The sequence below is a fragment of the Astatotilapia calliptera genome, chromosome 12 (assembly GCF_964374335.1).
Source record: "Astatotilapia calliptera chromosome 12, fAstCal68.1, whole genome shotgun sequence".
NCBI lineage: Eukaryota > Metazoa > Chordata > Actinopteri > Cichliformes > Cichlidae > Astatotilapia > Astatotilapia calliptera.
This window is the reverse complement of record NC_137433.1, coordinates 15,632,878-15,652,209: the sequence shown is the minus strand read 5'-3', so window position 1 is coordinate 15,652,209 and position 19,332 is coordinate 15,632,878. Positions and strand designations below refer to the sequence as shown.

At 43.8% G+C, this 19,332-nt stretch overlaps 1 protein-coding gene across 2 annotated transcripts in view; it reads left to right on the top strand.

The window, feature by feature from the left end:
- tcf7l1b (transcription factor 7 like 1b) overlaps positions 1 to 16,886 on the top strand; it is a 30,639-nt gene extending 13,753 nt beyond the window's left edge. The window contains exons 4-12 of one of the 2 annotated variants that reach the window (XM_026187231.2): positions 4,646 to 4,729; positions 11,468 to 11,603; positions 11,843 to 11,945; positions 12,541 to 12,624; positions 14,416 to 14,556; positions 14,670 to 14,829; positions 14,930 to 15,037; positions 15,228 to 15,279; positions 15,887 to 16,886. In XM_026187231.2, coding sequence (XP_026043016.1) covers positions 4,646 to 4,729; positions 11,468 to 11,603; positions 11,843 to 11,945; positions 12,541 to 12,624; positions 14,416 to 14,556; positions 14,670 to 14,829; positions 14,930 to 15,037; positions 15,228 to 15,279; positions 15,887 to 16,377 — 1,359 coding nt within the window. In that variant the 3' untranslated portion in view covers positions 16,378 to 16,886. Of the gene's footprint in view, positions 1 to 4,645; positions 4,730 to 11,467; positions 11,604 to 11,842; positions 11,946 to 12,540; positions 12,625 to 14,415; positions 14,557 to 14,666; positions 14,830 to 14,929; positions 15,038 to 15,227; positions 15,280 to 15,886 lie in introns of both variants that reach the window. The other variant, XM_026187230.2, reaches the window with a different exon arrangement.
- Positions 16,887 to 19,332: the final 2,446 nt, after the last annotated feature.

The window sequence follows — 19,332 nt, the reverse complement described above, 5'->3', positions numbered from 1 at the left end:
CAGAATACACATGAGGTAGTCATATGACGGCATCGCTCATTGAGTAATTTAAAGCTGAGACCTTTTGAGAAAAGCGCAAACCCACGTATCTTGCCTGTTTTCGGAAGAGCACGTCATCGCTGCGTACGTCTGACATACAGTGCGTATCCTGCACGAACCGTCTTGGAAATGTCGGAAGAAGCTTGACGCTGCGCTGTCAGGACCTCCCCGGCGCTGCCTCCCTTCATCGCTTCTCGCTCCCCTTTTTTTGCACTAATAGTTCTTTTGTGTACAAGAGCATGTTAAGAGGCCAATGAGCCTGGCCTTAATAGGCCACGTCGTCATAGAAACCACAGCACTCTGGATGTCTGACCTTTGACCCAGTTTTTCTACTGGCTGTGAATAAGAGTGCAGGACGACCAACCGGGTCACAATAGAAGCCTGGCAAACTGAGGGAGTGCCCCTGTCATAGTCACTTAACTTCATTCCTCTGTGGGCTAATGGACACTTCAAATGTGGTAGCCATTAGCAGCATGCTATTTCCAGTGCAGCAACACGGGCTTCTCACGGTTAATGTAGTATAAACCAAGACGACAGGCTTCAACCCCAAAAGTTTTTTATGGGTGCCTAATGTAACTGTATTTATACTCCATGTATTCTGCAATAGAAATATCACCATAACTTACACTCTCACCAAACTAGGTTTTTTAAATCTTCCTCTAATTAACAACCTCCCTACCACCGCTACTAATGCATACTTACCTCATAGTGGACCAGTTGAAAAGTCCACATTCAGTGCAGGCAGTAGCCTCATTCGCAGACGGTATTGCGGGTATTACCAGCTGAGCCGCTTGTCATTTCCCCATCAATTACACGCTAATTAGCACAATGACTTCCAAGGTTTGCTTAACAATTGTCTGCGTAATTGTCCTTAATGTCGACAAACAATGGCGCTTAATGCAAACTCTGAGACAAAGGCGGGTGCTACCTATCACACTTTCCTTTGTGCCTTAAAGTCTTTAATTGTGTTTCATGCATAGATCAGGTTTAGGTGTCAATAGCCCCGCGTGGAGCAGGTGATATCAGCAGAGAAAACCTGGGAGGGACTGTTCCTGCTGGGAGCCTGACAGGGTTATTGTCTGAAGTTGCTGTTCATATGGGCCGGGGGGACGGTAATTAACACCTCAGCCAAACAGCAAGCTGTGTGGCCCATTTGTTTTCTGTTGGGGAGGAGGGTTAAAAGAAAACAATGGGGAGGAGTTCTCCACACAGTAGGTGATTGACATTATCTGCCGGGGTGATCCATGGAGGCATTCCTGCTGCTCGGCTATTCACCGCAAGTTGGGCGAAGTCGCTTTTACAAGCACCAGGCCGCGTCTGAGCTGCCACTTTATGCATATTCGCTCCTTTATTTGTTGCCTGTCTGACTGTTTTTCTGTTGATTTGAGTGAGTTAATCCAATTGAGCATATCATGCTAAATGGTAAATGGAATTGTGCTCATATAATTCTTTCCTACTCCAGCTGACCACTCAAAGCGCTTTTTGCCACAAGCCACATTTGCCCATTCGCGCACATTCAAACAGCGCTTCATTTTATGCCCTTTATAACTAAGTAACATTTGGTGGGGGCGGGGGTCCATGTATTGAGCCACTTCCTGATCCACCGCCACCAATACATATGCAAAATCCTGCAATCCGTTTTAGATAATATAGCAAAATTAACATTACCTAGATTTACGCTTAACACGACTCCTCAGTGCGACCTTTAAGTTAACAGATAGTTGTTAGCAAAAGTTTGGATTTTTTTTTCTGTCCCTTTGGCAGACTCTCTGACTTAGTTTGACAGCAAATGTCCAGACATCTGTCTCTTCTCCGTGCTCCGCTGTTGGCCTGGAGTATGGCAGCGCACACTTCAGAGATGACAAAGACTCTTGGCTGTGTTTTCCTCTGCTCTGTGAGAGCAATGTAACAATTAGAACCCAGCTCTGGCAGGCCACATGCCCCCGAGCATATGTTGTATTCTCTGTGTTCAAAAACCCAAACGCCTCCAGTGCAGCTTTTTTGGAAAATTTCAGTGGCATCACTGCCACCTTTGTTGCATCTGGGTCCTGTAAAAGTAGCACATTCTACTGATGTCTATTCTGAGTGTTGGAGGCAGCAGGGAAGGCTGGAAGACAATTAGAGAGTTACGAAAATGGATCAGCTAAACTTCACTTTAGTTACACACTTCTTTCAGTACTCTGTCCGAGTGTGCTTACCAGAGCTTCCAGCCCCCATGCTGAAATAGGCATTGCTATGAGACCTCAACCATATGGCTGCGTTTGTTTCTAATAAAATAAGGGCGCGTGTAAAGCATTTCCAAATGTCTTGCAGTTTAATTTATATTAGGTTATCTCCTGTTTCACTGTTTTACAAACATCTAGTACCGCTTAAGCCACGGCATTTGAATCAGCCACTTAAAAAAATGCTGGCTCCTATTCTGCAGTGCAAACTTTCTTCTGACACTTTACCTGTTTTTTTTTTCTCTTTCCTTCTGCACTGCAACACAGAGAAAGTTTTTGCTAAGCAGCATGGCCCCCAATTCCTCACCTTTTGTTTCCAGAAGCAACTCACAGACTCGAGCACCCTCCCTCTCTCCCTCTCATGTATGAGTGAGCGGTGTGTAGCTCAAAGTGTGGACTGGAGCTAATGTGACAGTGTGCGGCTGGCATTACCTGGCTGGATGTTTCGGGGAGTGTGTGAACAGTTGCTACATAGGGCACACTGGCAATTAAAAGAAAAGTAGGTGCTCAGAAAAAAGTGCCCGGGGGCATGTTCCTCAGTCCTGGCAGAAGCTGTCAAATAAGGGATGGATTGGGTGGGAGAGCTGGAGTGGGCACGGCCGGGCCAGACCAAACGCTCACAATAGCGCTCGTTTCATTTGTGGAAGGATTCATGATTGACATAGATTAGACAGAGAAAACTGCATTGTTTTGGATTTTCTCTCCGGAGAGTAGCATTCATTAGGCACTATGCACACAGCAGAGTAAAGTTTCAATAGGGAGCTAGCAGCCTTTAAAAGCAACTGCCTCCTGACAGTTGTATGGACTTGGGCCCATTAGTTGGAACCTACGATTCAGCCTTGAGCAGTATAGTGAAAATGAAGAGGGCTGATGTCAACTCCAAGAATTTCCCCCCTTTTCGAAGGGGAAAAAAAAGGTCCCCTCCCCCTACCTTAGTGCTCTGTTGGACCCCAGCTGTCAGGAAACAATACCCTCTGCCTGCTCCGACAAACTAATTCCTGAAAATGTTTTTTTTTTCTTCCCTCCTCTCCCTTTTCCCTCTCTTGCCATAATGTCTTTTCCATTTTTAACCCACAGCCATCCAAGCTTCCTTCCTCCTTACAAACCCGGAGTGATGAATGGAGTTTTAAAAATCAAAACCTGAATGCATGACTCCTCTAGTTTGCCTCTTTGTCATCATTTATCCTGCACCGACTTTCAGAAAATGGACAAAGCTTTGCATATAGTCTTTAGCTGATTTTGTCCAGCTTTAAAAAATTTATTTTTTAAATGTTTTTAAGCGACGGGTACTATTAATGACCTTCTTTATTAGCAAGATGTTTCCAGTGGGCGGACTTTTTTTTGCACTGGAAGTCATACATGGAGTCTTATTTATAAAACAATGCTAGTTCACTGCAGACTGATAACAGTGGATGCATGGGGAAATTGCGCAACAACATGTGACAGAATTTATAACGCTACCGAAACAATGACTTGCGAAGGCTTTATGTGTCAACTCGACATGGGCATGAATGAAAAACAAACAACACTACCTATAAAATAAAACTCTTGATTATTTTTAAATTGTACCAGGGAGAAAATCCACATGCATGACAAGCTGCTGTATCCGGTATTTAAGCTGATTCATAAACCAGATGGTTGGAGCTCTCGGGCTTCATGCTATCTTCATTGCTGTGGGACAAAAACAAAATGCTCAGTTTGTTGCATCGAGCAGTAAAACCTCTTCTTGAGCGCATTTCTCACAAAGGGAGAGAAGAACAGTAATAATCTGACAAGCAGTTGCAGATTTCTGTCTAGCAAATGCCAGAAAAAAAGAGTATGATTACTTTCATATTTGAAAAAAGTGTGGAGAAGAAAGAAACGAGCAGGGGCTGCGATCAGGTCAAAGGGCCATACGGATTGAGGTGGGTAGTCAGGAGTCTTTTGCTGATCTTTAGATGGTTCTTCCTCTTCCTTCCAGCTGTCTCTTCCCACCCGCTCAGCGATGGGCGCCCACAGCTGGCCTCTTGTTTTTCCCTGACAAACGGCAATTTCACAGTCCTCCACCAGTCCGTTGTGTTCACATCGCTCTTCCTACTCTCCGCTGTGCCAGAACTCACTGTCAGACTCCAGCAGCACTGCGGGTCTCGTACAGGTGTCTGCTGGAGATCTCTGTGGGTTTGACACCATTTTATGCCACTTTTGCACTGTGCGGAAAAAAAGATTGGTCTGCCTACACTCACATTAGAGAGTGACTTTTGCACACGAGACTCTATTTTTGAATGCGTTTTGTTAAATCCATATATTTTATTTTCAGTTTTTTGGTTGTTTTTTGTAACCCCCTTTCCCTGTAGTGTGTACTTGCTGTGGTTCAACGCTGCTTCTTTTTTTTTTCTCACTTGCAGTACTTGCAGATGAAATGGCCACTTCTAGATGTCCCCGGATCTGCAGGACTAAAGGATTCTCGCTCTCCGACACCTGGCCATTTAGTAAGTAAATCTCAAAACAGAACAAAATTCAACCCAAACAACGATAAGATGTGCAAGCGGGGTTCGACTCCGAATTCTTGGCATTACCGATCACTGACAAACACTTTGGATTGCTGCACGTGCACGCTGCAAGTGTCGGACGTCTTCCGCAGGTTTGCTTCAGTGCGTGCGTCAGAAAGATTGTGGAATAAGTTAAGTGCTTGCTTGACAAGCAGCAGAACAGCTTGCATGAGGGAAGAAATAAACACGGAGTAGAATTTCACACACTGCACAACTCAGCTCAGCAAATCCATTAATGTGCACACCAGCAGAGTCCCACTATTTACCCTCCCTTATTTTTGTGGCGCTAATAAGATGCTTCCTCCCGGCTGCATCCTACAAGACATTAACCCAATTATCAGACAAATCATATAAATGTATTGAGGGAATCAATTTACTGCAAGCCGTATAAATGCTTTAATCAGACCATGAGCGTAATGCGATTATTCACGATAATGAAGTTATCGTGTGCATGCAAATCTGCCGGTTCCCACCCATCCATGTGCAGCTTCCCACCACAGCCTGCAACACCCGCAGTCCAGCTGCTCAGCAGCCTGTCTGTCTTTACCACAATAACTCAGTCTGCAGCATAAATCTCTCAAGTTTGATCCTCCCTGCCATTCCTCAACTTTCCCACACAGGTGTGAGCTAATCATGATGGTGTCTCACTCGGGTTAGACAATGCGGGGTCTCAGCAGACCTGTTTGGTTTGTGGCTTCACTGAGGGATGTGTGTGTTTTTTCAGATGGAAAACACAAGATAACGTGGAGCCTGAAGTTTACTATCTAGCATCTCACCTGCATGATTGTATCAGGGCGTTTTCTGGTTCAGGAAGCCAATTTTTAAACAGTGCAGAGAGTAGGAAGCCATTGTCACTGCTCTGTAGTCGAAAACAGTCGCCGTGACTCAGCCCCCTTGACCTTAAATCCTGACTAGACATGCTTGCTGTGTTTGCGGTTGATCCTCTGAATCCTGTAATTGCACTGATGCATTTGACAAAGTCCTCATTGAGAGCAATTAATGGGAAATTGTGAAGAAAACAGAGTTTGCTCATGGGACTGCAGTCCTGACTTTATGTCTCAATTAAAGATATTCTATTAGGAAAAATGCTGACCTATCAGTGACCCTTTTTGGTTTTCTTTTAGACTCTAAGCAGCTGCTTGGTGAAGTTTTGCTGTTTAGCCAGTACTGAACACTATAAAATTGTCTGAATCCCCATTGTAGTGAGCAATAATTCACAGAAATGAATGCGATGATGGCAGTTGGATTAAAGGAAATTAAAGAACGTTGACTGAGGTTTAGTTCTGCGGTTGGATTGTTTCTGTTCTGTCCTTCAGTAGCTGTTGCTACTTTTTATGTGACTCTATTGTGTCTTGTGGCCTTCATGTCTTTGAATGTCATTAAACCAGAAAAGCTAGTACAGAAAGAAACAATGTAGAAGTCTGAGAATGCGAGGGATCGTTTTCTGGCAAAAACTGTCTGAATACAAAGTATCATTTGTTTTTGTGTATTTCTCTTTGGAAGTTTGGAACATGTGTTCTCTTTTCTTATGTATTTAAATGTTTAAAAAATGTTTCTGTATATGCACAGCAGAACTTGGAAATTGCCTTTAAATTCAACATCTGTACAAGCTCTGTACTGGTGTTGGCGTTGTTAATGCTAATACTGTTAAGACGGCTGTAATGCACGGGCGGTGCGCTGTCAAATGTCACGTATGAAACACTTGTGGAAAAAATAATTATGCTTTTTTTTGCGCTAAATCAGTGTCAGTGATGGGGAAGTTCACTGAAAGTGTAACTGCTTTCATTTTGTCATCTAGATGAGCAAGTCGCTACGCTCTATCTTGTGACCTGGGACCACAGGGTTATTTGATGTGGGGTGGGTAGATCGAACGCTGGGTACGGCGCACTGTGGGCACTGAGGATAAAAAGTGAAACACCCCGCTGTGCCCTTACCCCCCCCCCCCCCCCCCCCTTCTGGGCCAGGTGCCCACATACTCCTCTGGTGTGCTGCTGCTGACAGGGAGCCAGGCTGATTATGTGCTCATTACTCCAGCCGAGGAGAGAGAAGGAGAGTGGGAGGGGAGCAGCAGGCTGGCTCCCCAGGCCTGCAGGCTCCCTAGGCCCCAACACTGCACTAATGAGAGCAGGGGGAGCGGATGGGCACACACGGGGGGCCAGGGATTACTGCCCAGGGCCAAGAGGAGCCAGAGAGAGAGACCCAAGGAGACGCTGAGGAGACCCCAGCAGGGACTCCTGAAGTGGACCTGTTCCCTGCGTGTGTTAGATTTGCTTCTTTTTTTATGTGAAGATGGACCGCCACAGTTTGGATTATCTGCTGGGGCCTGCTTATAGGGATATGCGTATTCATGCATTTTAAAAGCATGTCGACAACTGGGTTCACTGATAAGGTTTTTGCAGTCTGTTATGGAGAGGCCTGCTCAGTCAGGCTCTTCTGCACATTAATAACTTTTAGCCAGTTGCCACATGTTGATATGTGAAACTTTTTTTGGGGGGGGGGGGGGGGGGGGGGGACAATGCACTTTCAAATTTCTACCAATCGGTGTTGCCAGAGCAAAATTGCTTTGACATTTCTGACGATTCTGTTGGCGTGAATGAAACAAGAAAAGATGTTGGTGAATAGAAATTGTGTTCGGTGGGTCCGGGGAAAGACCATCTTGCCACAGATTGGGTCCATAAGGCCTGTATGCTAATCGGAAGCCTGCTCTTGCCCGAGATCCTCAATTATTCAACAGACAGGTTTGTTTAGCATTCAGTTGGTATTGCTTTTGGTAGTAATGATGATGGTGGGGTTGGAGGACTGGGAAGAAGGGAACAAGCTTTTTTTTCATGAACATACCACAGCGTGTCTTTCGCGCACACACACACACATGCACACTCGAGTGAACCCCAAAAACCCCCATTTCAGCTCCTGTGTTCAGAGGCTTGCCTCATGAATAACGCATCAAAGGCGCTGCAGGGCCAGGTGATGCAGTATGGAGAACTTGTCAGCCCATCAGTAGTGACCCAGCTGGAGGAGAGGAGAGGAATCTTCTATAATATATCGATTCCCACTTTGCTAATAGTGATCACAAGCCTTGCCGTACTTACTTGCAGTAATTCATTCATTAGACCTGTTGTCTGTCTCATTACTGAATAGTTTTGTTAATCTGTTTTACAGAGAAGCTGTGACTCGTTAATCAGACAGAACTGGCTGTCTGTCCCTCAGATGCTTACTGGATTACAGCACACTCAGTCGTCAAATATGGGCCGATCTGCGCTTGACAGAATCGCCCTCTTTGTTTCAACATGGTATGGAGTAATCACGGCACCAAGGGGCCTGATCCTGTCAGCGTATCACAAGCTACTTAGTCACCGAATTGTTTAAATGAATCAAAGTGGCATGGTAGAGAGCAAGATTCCAGAGATGCCTTTTTGTCTTCCCACATGCGTCTGGTGTAATTTCTACATCTATGGGCTCTTAAAACATTTTAAGAAGAAATATTAAATAAAAACGATACATTTTTTTCCCTCCCCAAAGCGATACACATATTTGCCTTCGACCTATATTCCTTTAACAGACCTTTCACTGGGAGTCCGGTGAGATTTTCTCGTTTTGCATTAGGCAGCGAACAACCGAGATCCATGAAATCAAAGGCTTTGGGAGGACTGTACTGAATACTGATCTAAGGTCTGCAGTCCTGCTGGGCCACTGCAGAGACAGGATCCTCTTCAGAAATGTGATGAGGAACCAGTGCTTTGATTCCAGTCGAACTCTTTAGAGGAGCGTACTCAGATCGAGTGCGGCAGACTGAGTGAAAAGATACTGTTTATTAGTGGCCGATTCACCAGAAAGTAATGTTACTGTCTGATAATTTACAAATATTTATCGCTGGTTAGGCTCCAGAGAGATCTGTCCGTGTTTACAGCCATATTTATGGTGCTGACTTTGCTAGCTCTCTTCATTTATTTAATGACTGCTGAGGATGTTCACTCCAGTAATCTGATGCCGTATTATTCTAACCTAGAATTATAATGCCGTTGACCTTGTCAGAGGCGATGACCAGTCGCAAAGGCGCGCACTGCCTGTGATGAATGGCATACTTTTTGGAGTGGCTGATTTTAAAGACACACAACCGTACGACACGGTCAGTCCCCTTTCACGTCCGCTTCCTGTTGGCGTTGACAAACAAGGCTCGGATTTCTCAGCATGCCAGGCATTCTTTTCACGCCGTCTTTCCTCGAGTTTTGAAAGGCCTCTGAGCCTCCCACCCAGAATCGCCGAGCATAAAGACACACAAAGCTGCGGGGTTATTCAGTTTGTTCTAAGCTCTCTTCCCCATCGGCTGTTTGCCTAGTAATTCAATTCAGATGTGCAGGATCCAAAAACATGTTTGCTTGAATGAAATCCACTCCTCCACCCACACTGACCAAGGACTGTGCTTTTCTTAGCACCGTTCCAAGTTGGACAGCCAGGCTAGGTGCTGCCACCTCGGCCTTTTTAGCTTTAAGCCCTCTTCAGAGACAGACATCTTTTCTCTGCACCGGCTTTTTTGTTTTTTGTTTTCCCCCCATCTCTCTCTCTCTTAAACCTTCCTGTTGCTATTTCAGATGAGCAGCTCCGAGTGTTTTTACTTGGATAGATGAGGGTTATGCACCATTGCAGGCATGTTTGGAACAAGCACATCGATGTAAAGATTTGTATCTTTCTGGCGTAGACAGCGTCTGTATGTGTTGTTTGTATTTAAAACGTGGCTCATGACTCCTGCGGTTTTCCTCTTACACTTGGCTTGTGGATAATAATACTACGCCTATGATGGTTTTCACGGGCTTGAGGAATATTACCCCGGACATAAAGCGAGCCAAAAAAGGCACTGATAAACAAGTTGTTTGGTTTTGAGTTATGATGTCTGAGTTCTGGGGAATTTAATTAATTTAAACTAGCTTACAATTATGCTGATTTCTATTCATTTAATTAAAAATATATGTCGAAATAAAAAAGGAATTTGCTAGCTCAAGTATCCATTTTCATCTCTAACAGAGAAGCTCTAACAGGTAGCATGTAGGTCAGAATAGTTTTGCGTCCATGGAAGCTGCACACGGCATTTCTCTCTGCATTTTGTCAGGCTGGAAGCAGCCTGGATTTGAAACTAGTGCCTTCAAACTTAGAAATATGTTTGGAGCGCCCGATTCATGTATTCCAAGATATGAATTATTAATGTGTATCATTTCAAATTCTCACTGAACTGCTTCCCAAAATGTGTTGGCACCCAGGTCTAGAGGTCTCAAACAGCTCTCACAATATAGGGAAATTCATAAGTCGGCATATTGTACATGAAGTGGAACAACAAAGCACAACTCAAATATACATGACATGTGGGACCGAGGATTTTAACCTACTAAGTCAACACCATCTCTACCACGATCCAAAGCCCTCCGTTCTCCGTATGCATTTACCTCGCGTCCTCCAAGTCTGGAGACATTTTAAAAAAAGAGAACTCTTGTGGAAAGTGATCTTAATATAGCCATGTTTAACACCAGTAAATATTTTCCCCACTCCATCTGGCATTACCTGAATCAAAGCCTGCTTTAAACAGGAGAAACCACTTTGCTAAAGACTTTTTTTTTTTAAAGAGGAAAAGGTTGGACCTTCCTTTTTCTTAAAAAAAAAAGATGCAGAGAAAAAGCTAACATTTGGAACAATTCTTAGCAGCGTGAAGCAAGAGAGCATACAGGACTCTCAATGCAAACCTTGTTCCCTGGCAGACCACGTTAGAGAGAGAGACAGAGGTTGGGAAGGGGGTGGGGAGGGATATTGAAGAAAGGTTAGCCTGGAGGAACAAGACTTCTTTCTCCCCTCCCACCCCTTGACCCTCCCTTGTGACAAGTTGAGCCAACAAGTGCTCTATTCAGCCCTGCAGCCAGGGGAAATGACTGCTAGGCTGAGTGCTGCCTAATGAAAGTAGAGACGCTGGTTATTATTATTGTCTTCATCATCCCTTTCTTAATGCTGGTCAGATCTCACAGAGGATGTGTGCTTTCTTGTTTTTTCACAGTGTGTGAAGCATTGTGGAAATAAGGGAAAGACATACTCTGCGTGTTGCTGGCCTTTCTGCTCGTCACCACTTATCTGAAGTTATACAGAATTTTAAGTGGTTTTCCAACATTAGCAGCATTTGTAATCCGCCCGTGGTGGTTGCTGTCAGACGGAGTGGGAGATGATGGCTCCACATGTTTATGGTCGTTTCGTTTACCTTAGCCCCATTGTGTTTATTTGCGGCTTGCTGGTGCGACTTTTGGACTCGGTGGCACCGTTGTTTTTTCTTCTTGGACTGAACAAACAGTTCTCTCCTCAGCTAAATGGCCGTAATGATCTTGGCATGTGTCCGCGAGGCCTTTTTACTGCTTCTTGGTGCCGGTCCAGATTGCATCACAGGGCCAGTCACACGCATAAACTGTGATGTTTACCATGGAGGGCATTCACAAATTATGGCCTATTTATGGCGTGCATTTCTGTTGTACAATAGCCAGCGTGAATCATGCACTTATGGGAGACAAAATGTTTGCTTCAGATACAAATATAAATAATTCTTTGATGTGTAAATAAAACACTAGTACAGAAAAACACATTAGTGTCACTCTCTTCAATCATGATGTCAGGCACTTGTTGCTCACCTTCAGCTCTCTGTGTCTCCTTCAGTCCAATAAAGTCCCAGTGGTACAGCATGCTCACCATGTCCACCCGCTGACGCCCCTCATCACCTACAGCAATGAACACTTCTCCCCTGGCACGCCGCCATCGCACCTCTCCCCAGAGATCCTTGACCCAAAGACAGGTAAAGCATCTGATGGATGGACTAACCTTCACATGGAATCTTTTTGCAAGGAAAAGTGGCGATAAAACTACAGTTGTTGTGTTATAATAATATGAAATTAAGCACTGAAATGTGCACGGATAAGTGCACATCTTATTGGCTTGAAAGTTTCGCGCCTTAAAAACAATTTGGCATATATTGTGGAAGTTTGATAGACTTTTTTTTTTTCTATTAAACTGATCTTTCTGTGGCCTCCGTAGGTATTCCTCGGACACCTCACCCATCAGAACTGTCTCCATACTACCCCCTGTCTCCTGGTGCAGTCGGTTCCATTGCACACCCTCTCAGCTGGCTCATGCCACAGTACGTTCCTTTCATTGTGATCTGTTTGCATAGCCAGATGTATTACTTAGTTATTTATACATATCATTTCTCTTTTAACTGGCTGCAGTTACATGTGCTCGCCTAAAAAATAGATTTTTTTTTGACGACCATCTTGCGTCACGTTCTTGGAATGACTTCGCTTTGTGGGCGCGTCCACCTGCTGTGATGATGCATATTAACAGACCACCAGAGATGTTAGCTAATTAGCTGCGCTGGCTTAGTGGCCAACTTTCGACCGCTTCTCCCTGATCTAAAATTTAAAAAAGCGCAATAAATGATTTATAAAATTCAAGTCAAGCAAGGAAAAAAATTGTATGTCCAGAAAGTTTTTGATTGCTACACCCAGGTTTTAATGCAGCATAGAACTATATCATGACAGTATCACGACAAGAGGAATTTATGAGCATTTATTGGTTTTGCCATGGGTCCTGTAATCAATTGCAGCGGTGCTGTTCCACAAGCAGGGGATTTGAGTTGATGAGGGGAGGATTAGTGCTGATGGGTTAGCTGTCAGCTGTGTTTGATCCACCTCACTTTGCAGCCTTCGCTCACTCCGTGTACCTCTGTCTCCCAGGCAGGGCCAGCACATGTACTCCATCCCTCCAGGGGGATTCCGTCACCCCTATCCAGCGCTAGCAATGAATCCATCCATGTCCAGGTGAGTGGATCACGTTCAGTAACACCCCAGCCCTCCCGAAGGGAGACATCTAATATCTGTTGCCTCTGTGGCATGCTCTGTTCACATTTTTCCTGCAGTATTAACTTCAGTGGTTAATACTGTAAATGTTATTTGGAGTGGATGTTGCTTTATTTATAGGAATGTAAAGAAAAAATGCAGTATATCCGCTTGGAGAAAACACTGTGAGACGGTGGACAGGCAGTGGTGTCAGGACTACAAAGGGATGTAAGGTCTAAGTCTATTGGAGACAGGTTCAGCTTCTTAAATAGAGCAAATGCATTATTGGCATTCAGGGCTTCTCTCCTGTCTTTTCTTTGAGAGCTAAACTTCTGTGGTCAGGCCAGTGTTTTGAGCCACTCCACATGTGTGCGCACACACACACACACACACACACACACACACACACACACACACAACACACACACTGAAGAGATGAAAGGGCTGAGAATCGATTAGGACAAATCAAAGCTCATCTGAGCCAACACGTCCCTTCAGACTAAACTCTCTGACCCTCTGTCAAAATTGGAAAGATTTGTAGGGAGCCTTCCGGTGTTAGTATGAGATGAAATATTCAGAGGGTTCTCTGTGATCAATAGCATGTGTAACTCCATCCTGAAATGAACTCGCAACAATCAAAGCACGCCTCACACAAGGTTATTTAATGCACCAGACGCACTGTGTGCCAAATATTGTGCCAAAATTTCTGCTATCATGGAGATTTGAAATAAACTCGCGGTGAGGCTCTCTGACCCAGGAAGAAACCCGCTGAAACGAAGACGTTACACGAAACACTTTCGTCAGTATCAGTAAGATATAAGTTTAAAGCGTAAGTGTAAAGCGTGAATAAAAATTTATGGCAACAATGATGAACACTAATGGAAGCAATATCTTCAAAATACGGAGCTTGACTGCATGCCATCACTCGGAGCAGCTTGAGTTATTCACTGGGGAATAAGTAGGATGTTTACAAGGATAGCTGGTAAAGGTTTATTACCAGGGGAGTCATAAGGGTCCTGTTTGTTTATGCAGTATAAATTATTAAGAATATCAAAGACGAGGGGGAAAAAAAGGAAAATAACACATGAACTGAGAATTAGCTCCTGTTTACTGAGTTGTTTTTAGACTTTTTATAAGACAAGAAGTTTGGTTTGAACACATGTCGCTGAGTGTGACGGTTAGAAATCATCACACATGTAGGTTAATAAGGCACATATATAATACATATGTGTGGTGTCACTAACGACAGCCTGTGTAACATGCTAAAACACTTAAAAGAGGTGAATGTTCCAGTCTTAACATTAACTAGAGTGACTGATCCTGGCCTGTGGAGCTTAATTCCCCCTCTTGTCTGTTACAATGCTCCTTTGTATTAACTACTGGAAATTGAGAGAAACACTTTGTAAAGGTGTTCTGTGTGGACGGCTGTCAGAGCGCTCTCCGCGGTCTGGGACGTGGTAAGGAAAGAGGTTTCAGGTGTCACAGCCCTGCCGTTGCCATGGTAACAACACACTCCACTTTTCTTCAGCCTTTGGTGAATAAAAGGCCTTTTGAAAACGTCTTTATTTGAACAAAAAAGAAAGCATGTTACTCATTGTGTGTATGAATTTAGTCTAGACGGAGGCAGTAGGCACAGTGAATTTCACCCCGAGGGTGAGGCAGGGCGGTTATGTGCCAGGTTAGCTGAACTTTTTTTTTTATGCCATGTCAAGCTGACAGAGGTACGCTGTTACATCCCGCTGTTAAAACGTTGCCCCCTTTTTGCCCTCCCAGCTTGGTGTCCAGCCGTTTCTCCCCTCACATGGTCACCCCACCTCCGCACAGCCTCCACCAGACCGGCATTCCTCATCCGGCCATAGTTTCCCCGGCCATCAAGCAGGAGCCCAGCGGTGACATCAGCCCCTCGATGCACGCGTAAGACGATTCAGCAAAACCTGCCTTCATTGCTGCTCCTCGTTATGCTAAAATCTACTCGTGCTTACTCGGTCATTCACACGGCTACTTTCATTCTTGTTTTGGATTAGCAGAAAGTCCCCCGTTCCTGCCAAGAAAGAAGAGGACAAGAAGCCTCATATCAAGAAGCCTCTGAATGCTTTTATGCTGTATATGAAGGAGATGAGAGCCAAAGTGGTGGCAGAGTGCACTCTGAAAGAGAGCGCGGCCATCAACCAGATCCTTGGAAGACGGGTAAGCAGTGCAGACAAAGGCGTTGGAGTTTACACATACATATATGTGTGTGTGTGTGTGTGAGAGTGTTTAAATGTCCTTTGATATACTCTGTCCACAGTGGCATTCCCTGTCAAGAGAGGAGCAAGCCAAATACTATGAGCTGGCCAGGAAAGAGAGGCAACTTCACTCCCAGCTCTATCCGGGATGGTCAGCACGAGATAACTATGTGAGTGGCACATTTCTGTTCTCAGGTTTCATATCGTGACTGGATGATGTTTAAATTCATTTCCCTTTAAAGTTCAGTCCAGCTATGACTATAGAAACTGCCCTTTTAATCTTTGAAGTGAAGTCGGTGAATTTTGTTTGCTTTCACTATGAAAAAAACTGTTTTTAACAGCATTGTTTCATGTGTGCAGGGAAAGCGGAAAAAGAGGAAGAGAGAGAATAAACCAGACTCAAAACCAGAGGGTAAGGGGCCATTTTCTTCCTGACTGGCTTTATTTGGTTTTTTTTCCCCTCTCACATTAGAGAAGAAAGAAAAATTGTAGGAACTAACAGCGAGGGCTTTATTTTTCTTGCAGAGCTCAAGCCCAACCTGACACTGCACATTTCTTCTGTTATTTTCTTTCCCCCTTTTTTTTATTTCTGCGTGAATTTTGTCCTTCGCTGGCTCTAACTAACTCCTTTCCCTGCTTTTATACTTTGACAAGCAGCTTATGAGGTTCATTGCTAATAGTGGTAGGTATGTCTGCTATTGTGCAATCAAGTTACCACGGCAAATTGGCCAAAAAAGGGAGCTTTTCACTCTTTAGTGCACATTTTGTGTACATTTTGTGTTGTTCCTCTTTTGATCCATGCACACATACCATTCGTATTATGCTATGAACATCCTGTTTCAGTCTTCTTGTTGTCAGTTTAAAAAAAGGTCTTGTTTCTAACTTTAACATCGTGCTTCATTGCTTAAATAATCACTCATTCACTTCTGTCGGACGTGGCATAAAGGGACTTGCACCAGATTTGAAGTCAGCGGCGGATCCATAATTCAGTTTGCTCACTTTTCCTCGTTTCCCCGCAGACTTCTCGATAAGAAGCAAGAAGCAGTGCGTGCAGTACCTGACCTCGGAGAAGATGTGCGACAGCCCCGCGTCGTCACACGGAAGCATGCTGGACTCACCGGCCACTCCCTCCGCAGCCTTGGCCTCCCCCGCCGCCCCCGCTGCCACTCACTCTGAACAGGCCCAGCCGCTATCGCTCACCACCAAACCGGAGGGGCGCATGCAACACCACTTCTCGATACCCGGGAAAGCTTCCGGGTCCACATCCTCCTCTTCCTCATCCTCCTCTTCCTCCACCCCTTCCTCTTCCTCCTCCCAACCCACCATGTCCATCCCCGTTGGTACTTCAGGTAGCCAGTCAAACACACCCATCCTCACCCGGCCAATCCCCTTCACCTCTCTGCACCCCTCCATGCTGTCTCCCCCTTCGCCCTTCCACCAGGCCCTTCATTCCCATCATGCCCTGTTCCAGTCGCAGCCCCTCTCCTTGGTTACCAAACCAACTGAATGAATTCACAAAGGCAATTTTTCTTTCCTCCCCATTTATTGTGCTGTATATTGATTGCTTTTCTTTTAAAAAAAAATAGTTATTAGAACAACTTTTTTTTCTAAATAATGAAAAGGATGAAATATTATTGGTCAATATTTGACCGTCTCCTTTTCTACATCTCTCAATGAAAACAAAAATGTATTTTTTGTAAAGTTTACTGCAGAACTGGTTTCTTTTTTTTGTTTTGGTTTGTTTTTTTGTTTTTGTTTTTGATGCATTTATCCAATGAACCTCTTGTATAAATGAACCTATGTACATAGTTTCTTTTATAAAAGCAAAAAAGAAACAAAAAACACACTTTTACTTTAGCCAAAACCTGATTAATGTTAGTATGAAGTTTAAGTCTTAGTACTGGCCAATAATTGCAACCCCCTTCTCCCCCCAACCCCTCTTTTTTTTTTTTAATTCACGAGTGTGTGCCCCTTCTCTGACATGTTAAATAAACATTTGAAATTGTTTCTTAAAAGAAATATCTCAAGTCTGTCTTTTCAATGCTGTTTCTGTTCGTTTAACAAGGAGAAATTGCTTTAACGAGGTGATGTGGTTTGGATTAGCGTTCCTATAAAAAGTGACCACAGGGCATGACACTGTAGGTGTAGAAAATCACATTTAAAGACAAGTATGATTTTATCAGGGCTGCATTTAAACTGGAGGGGGGCAGCCAAACAAAAAACAAACACAGCTGTCATTTTTTTATGCCTGCATTATCCTTCAGCGCTAACGTGAGAACGTCTTCAGCAAAACCCTCCTGACGGTGGCAAAGACTTTAATGTTTAATAAAGCAGAATTAGGCTAACCACACTGGAAAATGAGTGCCTGAGCCAGGGTAATGGAAATTTCAAGCCCGGTATAGACGCAAATAAAAAAATAATAGACATCTGCTCATTCTTGGAATGTGGCATCCCTCAACAATGACTAAAAAAAAAAAAAGCAGGTCAACCCTCCATCCCATTGCACCGTACCCTACTCGGGCTCCCCTTTTTTCCTTTTGCACTTTTGCTGCATCTTTATTCACCGTTTGGCACACTGCTCAGGCTTTAATTAACTCAGAGGTAATGGGATGGAGCCCTTGGGACCTCATTAGGAATTTCAATTAGTGAAAAAATACACAAGGTAGGTTACAGTTTTTGGTGGCTTTGGAGATGAGTAGTAGTGCCAGGGATGGACCAATTATGTGGGAGCAGAGGGGGGGAGGCCGGCCAGGACGAGATAACTTGCAACCCCTCTATCTACCAATTTAACTTAAGCAAGATGTTACCTGCTGCAGGGAGCTGGGAAATGTTACTTTTTCACATGCATTTACATATAAAGAAGACTTAACGATAACACAGAGAACGATCTGTCTGTCTTAGCTGATTTTCTACATTCAGATGAAACATAAATAATCAATGACATTGTCACAGAAGCATCATCCATTTGCCGCCAGCAAAAAAAAAGGTGACCTGTGTCATATATATTTTTAAAATTCACTTTAAACATTGTTGTAAAACTGCAGAGCGGCGGGACTGAGGATGCGTTTCTGTTTGGGGCCTTATATAGTAGAGGCACCAAACTGTCAAGTGTGCCCTGCTGTTTTAAGCAATCATTAGGCACAATAAGCATTTGCTTGTTTGCCATTCTATCTTACATCATTCCAGACACAAACTGCTCGTGCTCTGATGCCACGGCTGCCTGCTCTGAGCCACCTCACCAATCCATCAGTGAAATTACAGGTAATGAGTTGTCAAAACAGTCAGCAAATCTGTCTCCTCGAGGCCATGCATGCAGCCCGGCGTTCAATTCTCCAAAGACAGTACCCCTATTATGAAGCCCAGTCTCTAAGTGAATAAGTTCATATGTGCAGGTAAATACATTTCCATACCCGTGCCTGCTTATTATTGTTATTTTTTAAATGTTAAATTGGTCTTGCTATATTGAAAGAAATATTTTTATTTAATCACACCATCCACTTGAAACCAAACAGAGGCTATCTTGCAGTCAGCATGTAACACACGGCTGTTTATCTCGAGTAACGTGTCTGGATGCTGCTCTGCTCAACATCTGCCATGTAAAGCACGAGGTCAGATTTAATACATGTTAATTTTTGCTCATTAAATTCCTCCAATCTCTTGCCAAGGTTCCTTTTTTGGGCCTTCCTTTGATCTTAAATTTATTCCAGGTTAACCGTTTGATACTTTACTTGCGTAATGCTGCCTCTAGATCTCTTATCTGAGAAGTCACTTAAACTGTGAGCTGCAGCACATTTAAGGCAAGGCCAGTGTTTATGCATGAGCATAATCAGGAAAAAAAAGCTGAACCTATATCTGCCATTGACTCTGTGACCTTATATTCCTACTAATTACAGGATGCTTCACATGCGGTTTCCCAAAGTGATATTAATTGATTGTTTCTGTAGCATTCACTGAGCTGAGCAAGCCTCAGCTGGCTCGTTTGTGAAGACAGGTATGGCTGGCTGTGAGCTTAAGAACCTCCGTAATGTATTATTCATACCCATTTGACCTTAAAGATGGAAATGCAAATGGATGTCAAGAATGAGAGGGATCATCGGACTTTTCAAATGTCAAATAGCCTGCCACAATTAAGACAAATTCATTACAAGAGCCTGAAGGTCTCCTGCACCCAACTGAGATGTAAAACACCTCTAATTAACATTTATATCATTATCTCAGAAACTGCTGAACATGTTCAGCTCCAAGGCCAGCGATATTGGTATTGTCATGGCTTTGTTTTGTGGTGTTTTATTTTGGCCATTGCTTACTAGAAGAAATGCTTTTCAATACCCTTTAAGCAAAGTTAACCTACATAGATAATGGCACAAGTAAAGTGTTTGTTTTTTTTAAATTGCACTACATGCCAATACTGCCATCTGCTGATAAGGTGAAATGACACGCATGAAGGAAAAATATCAACAATGCC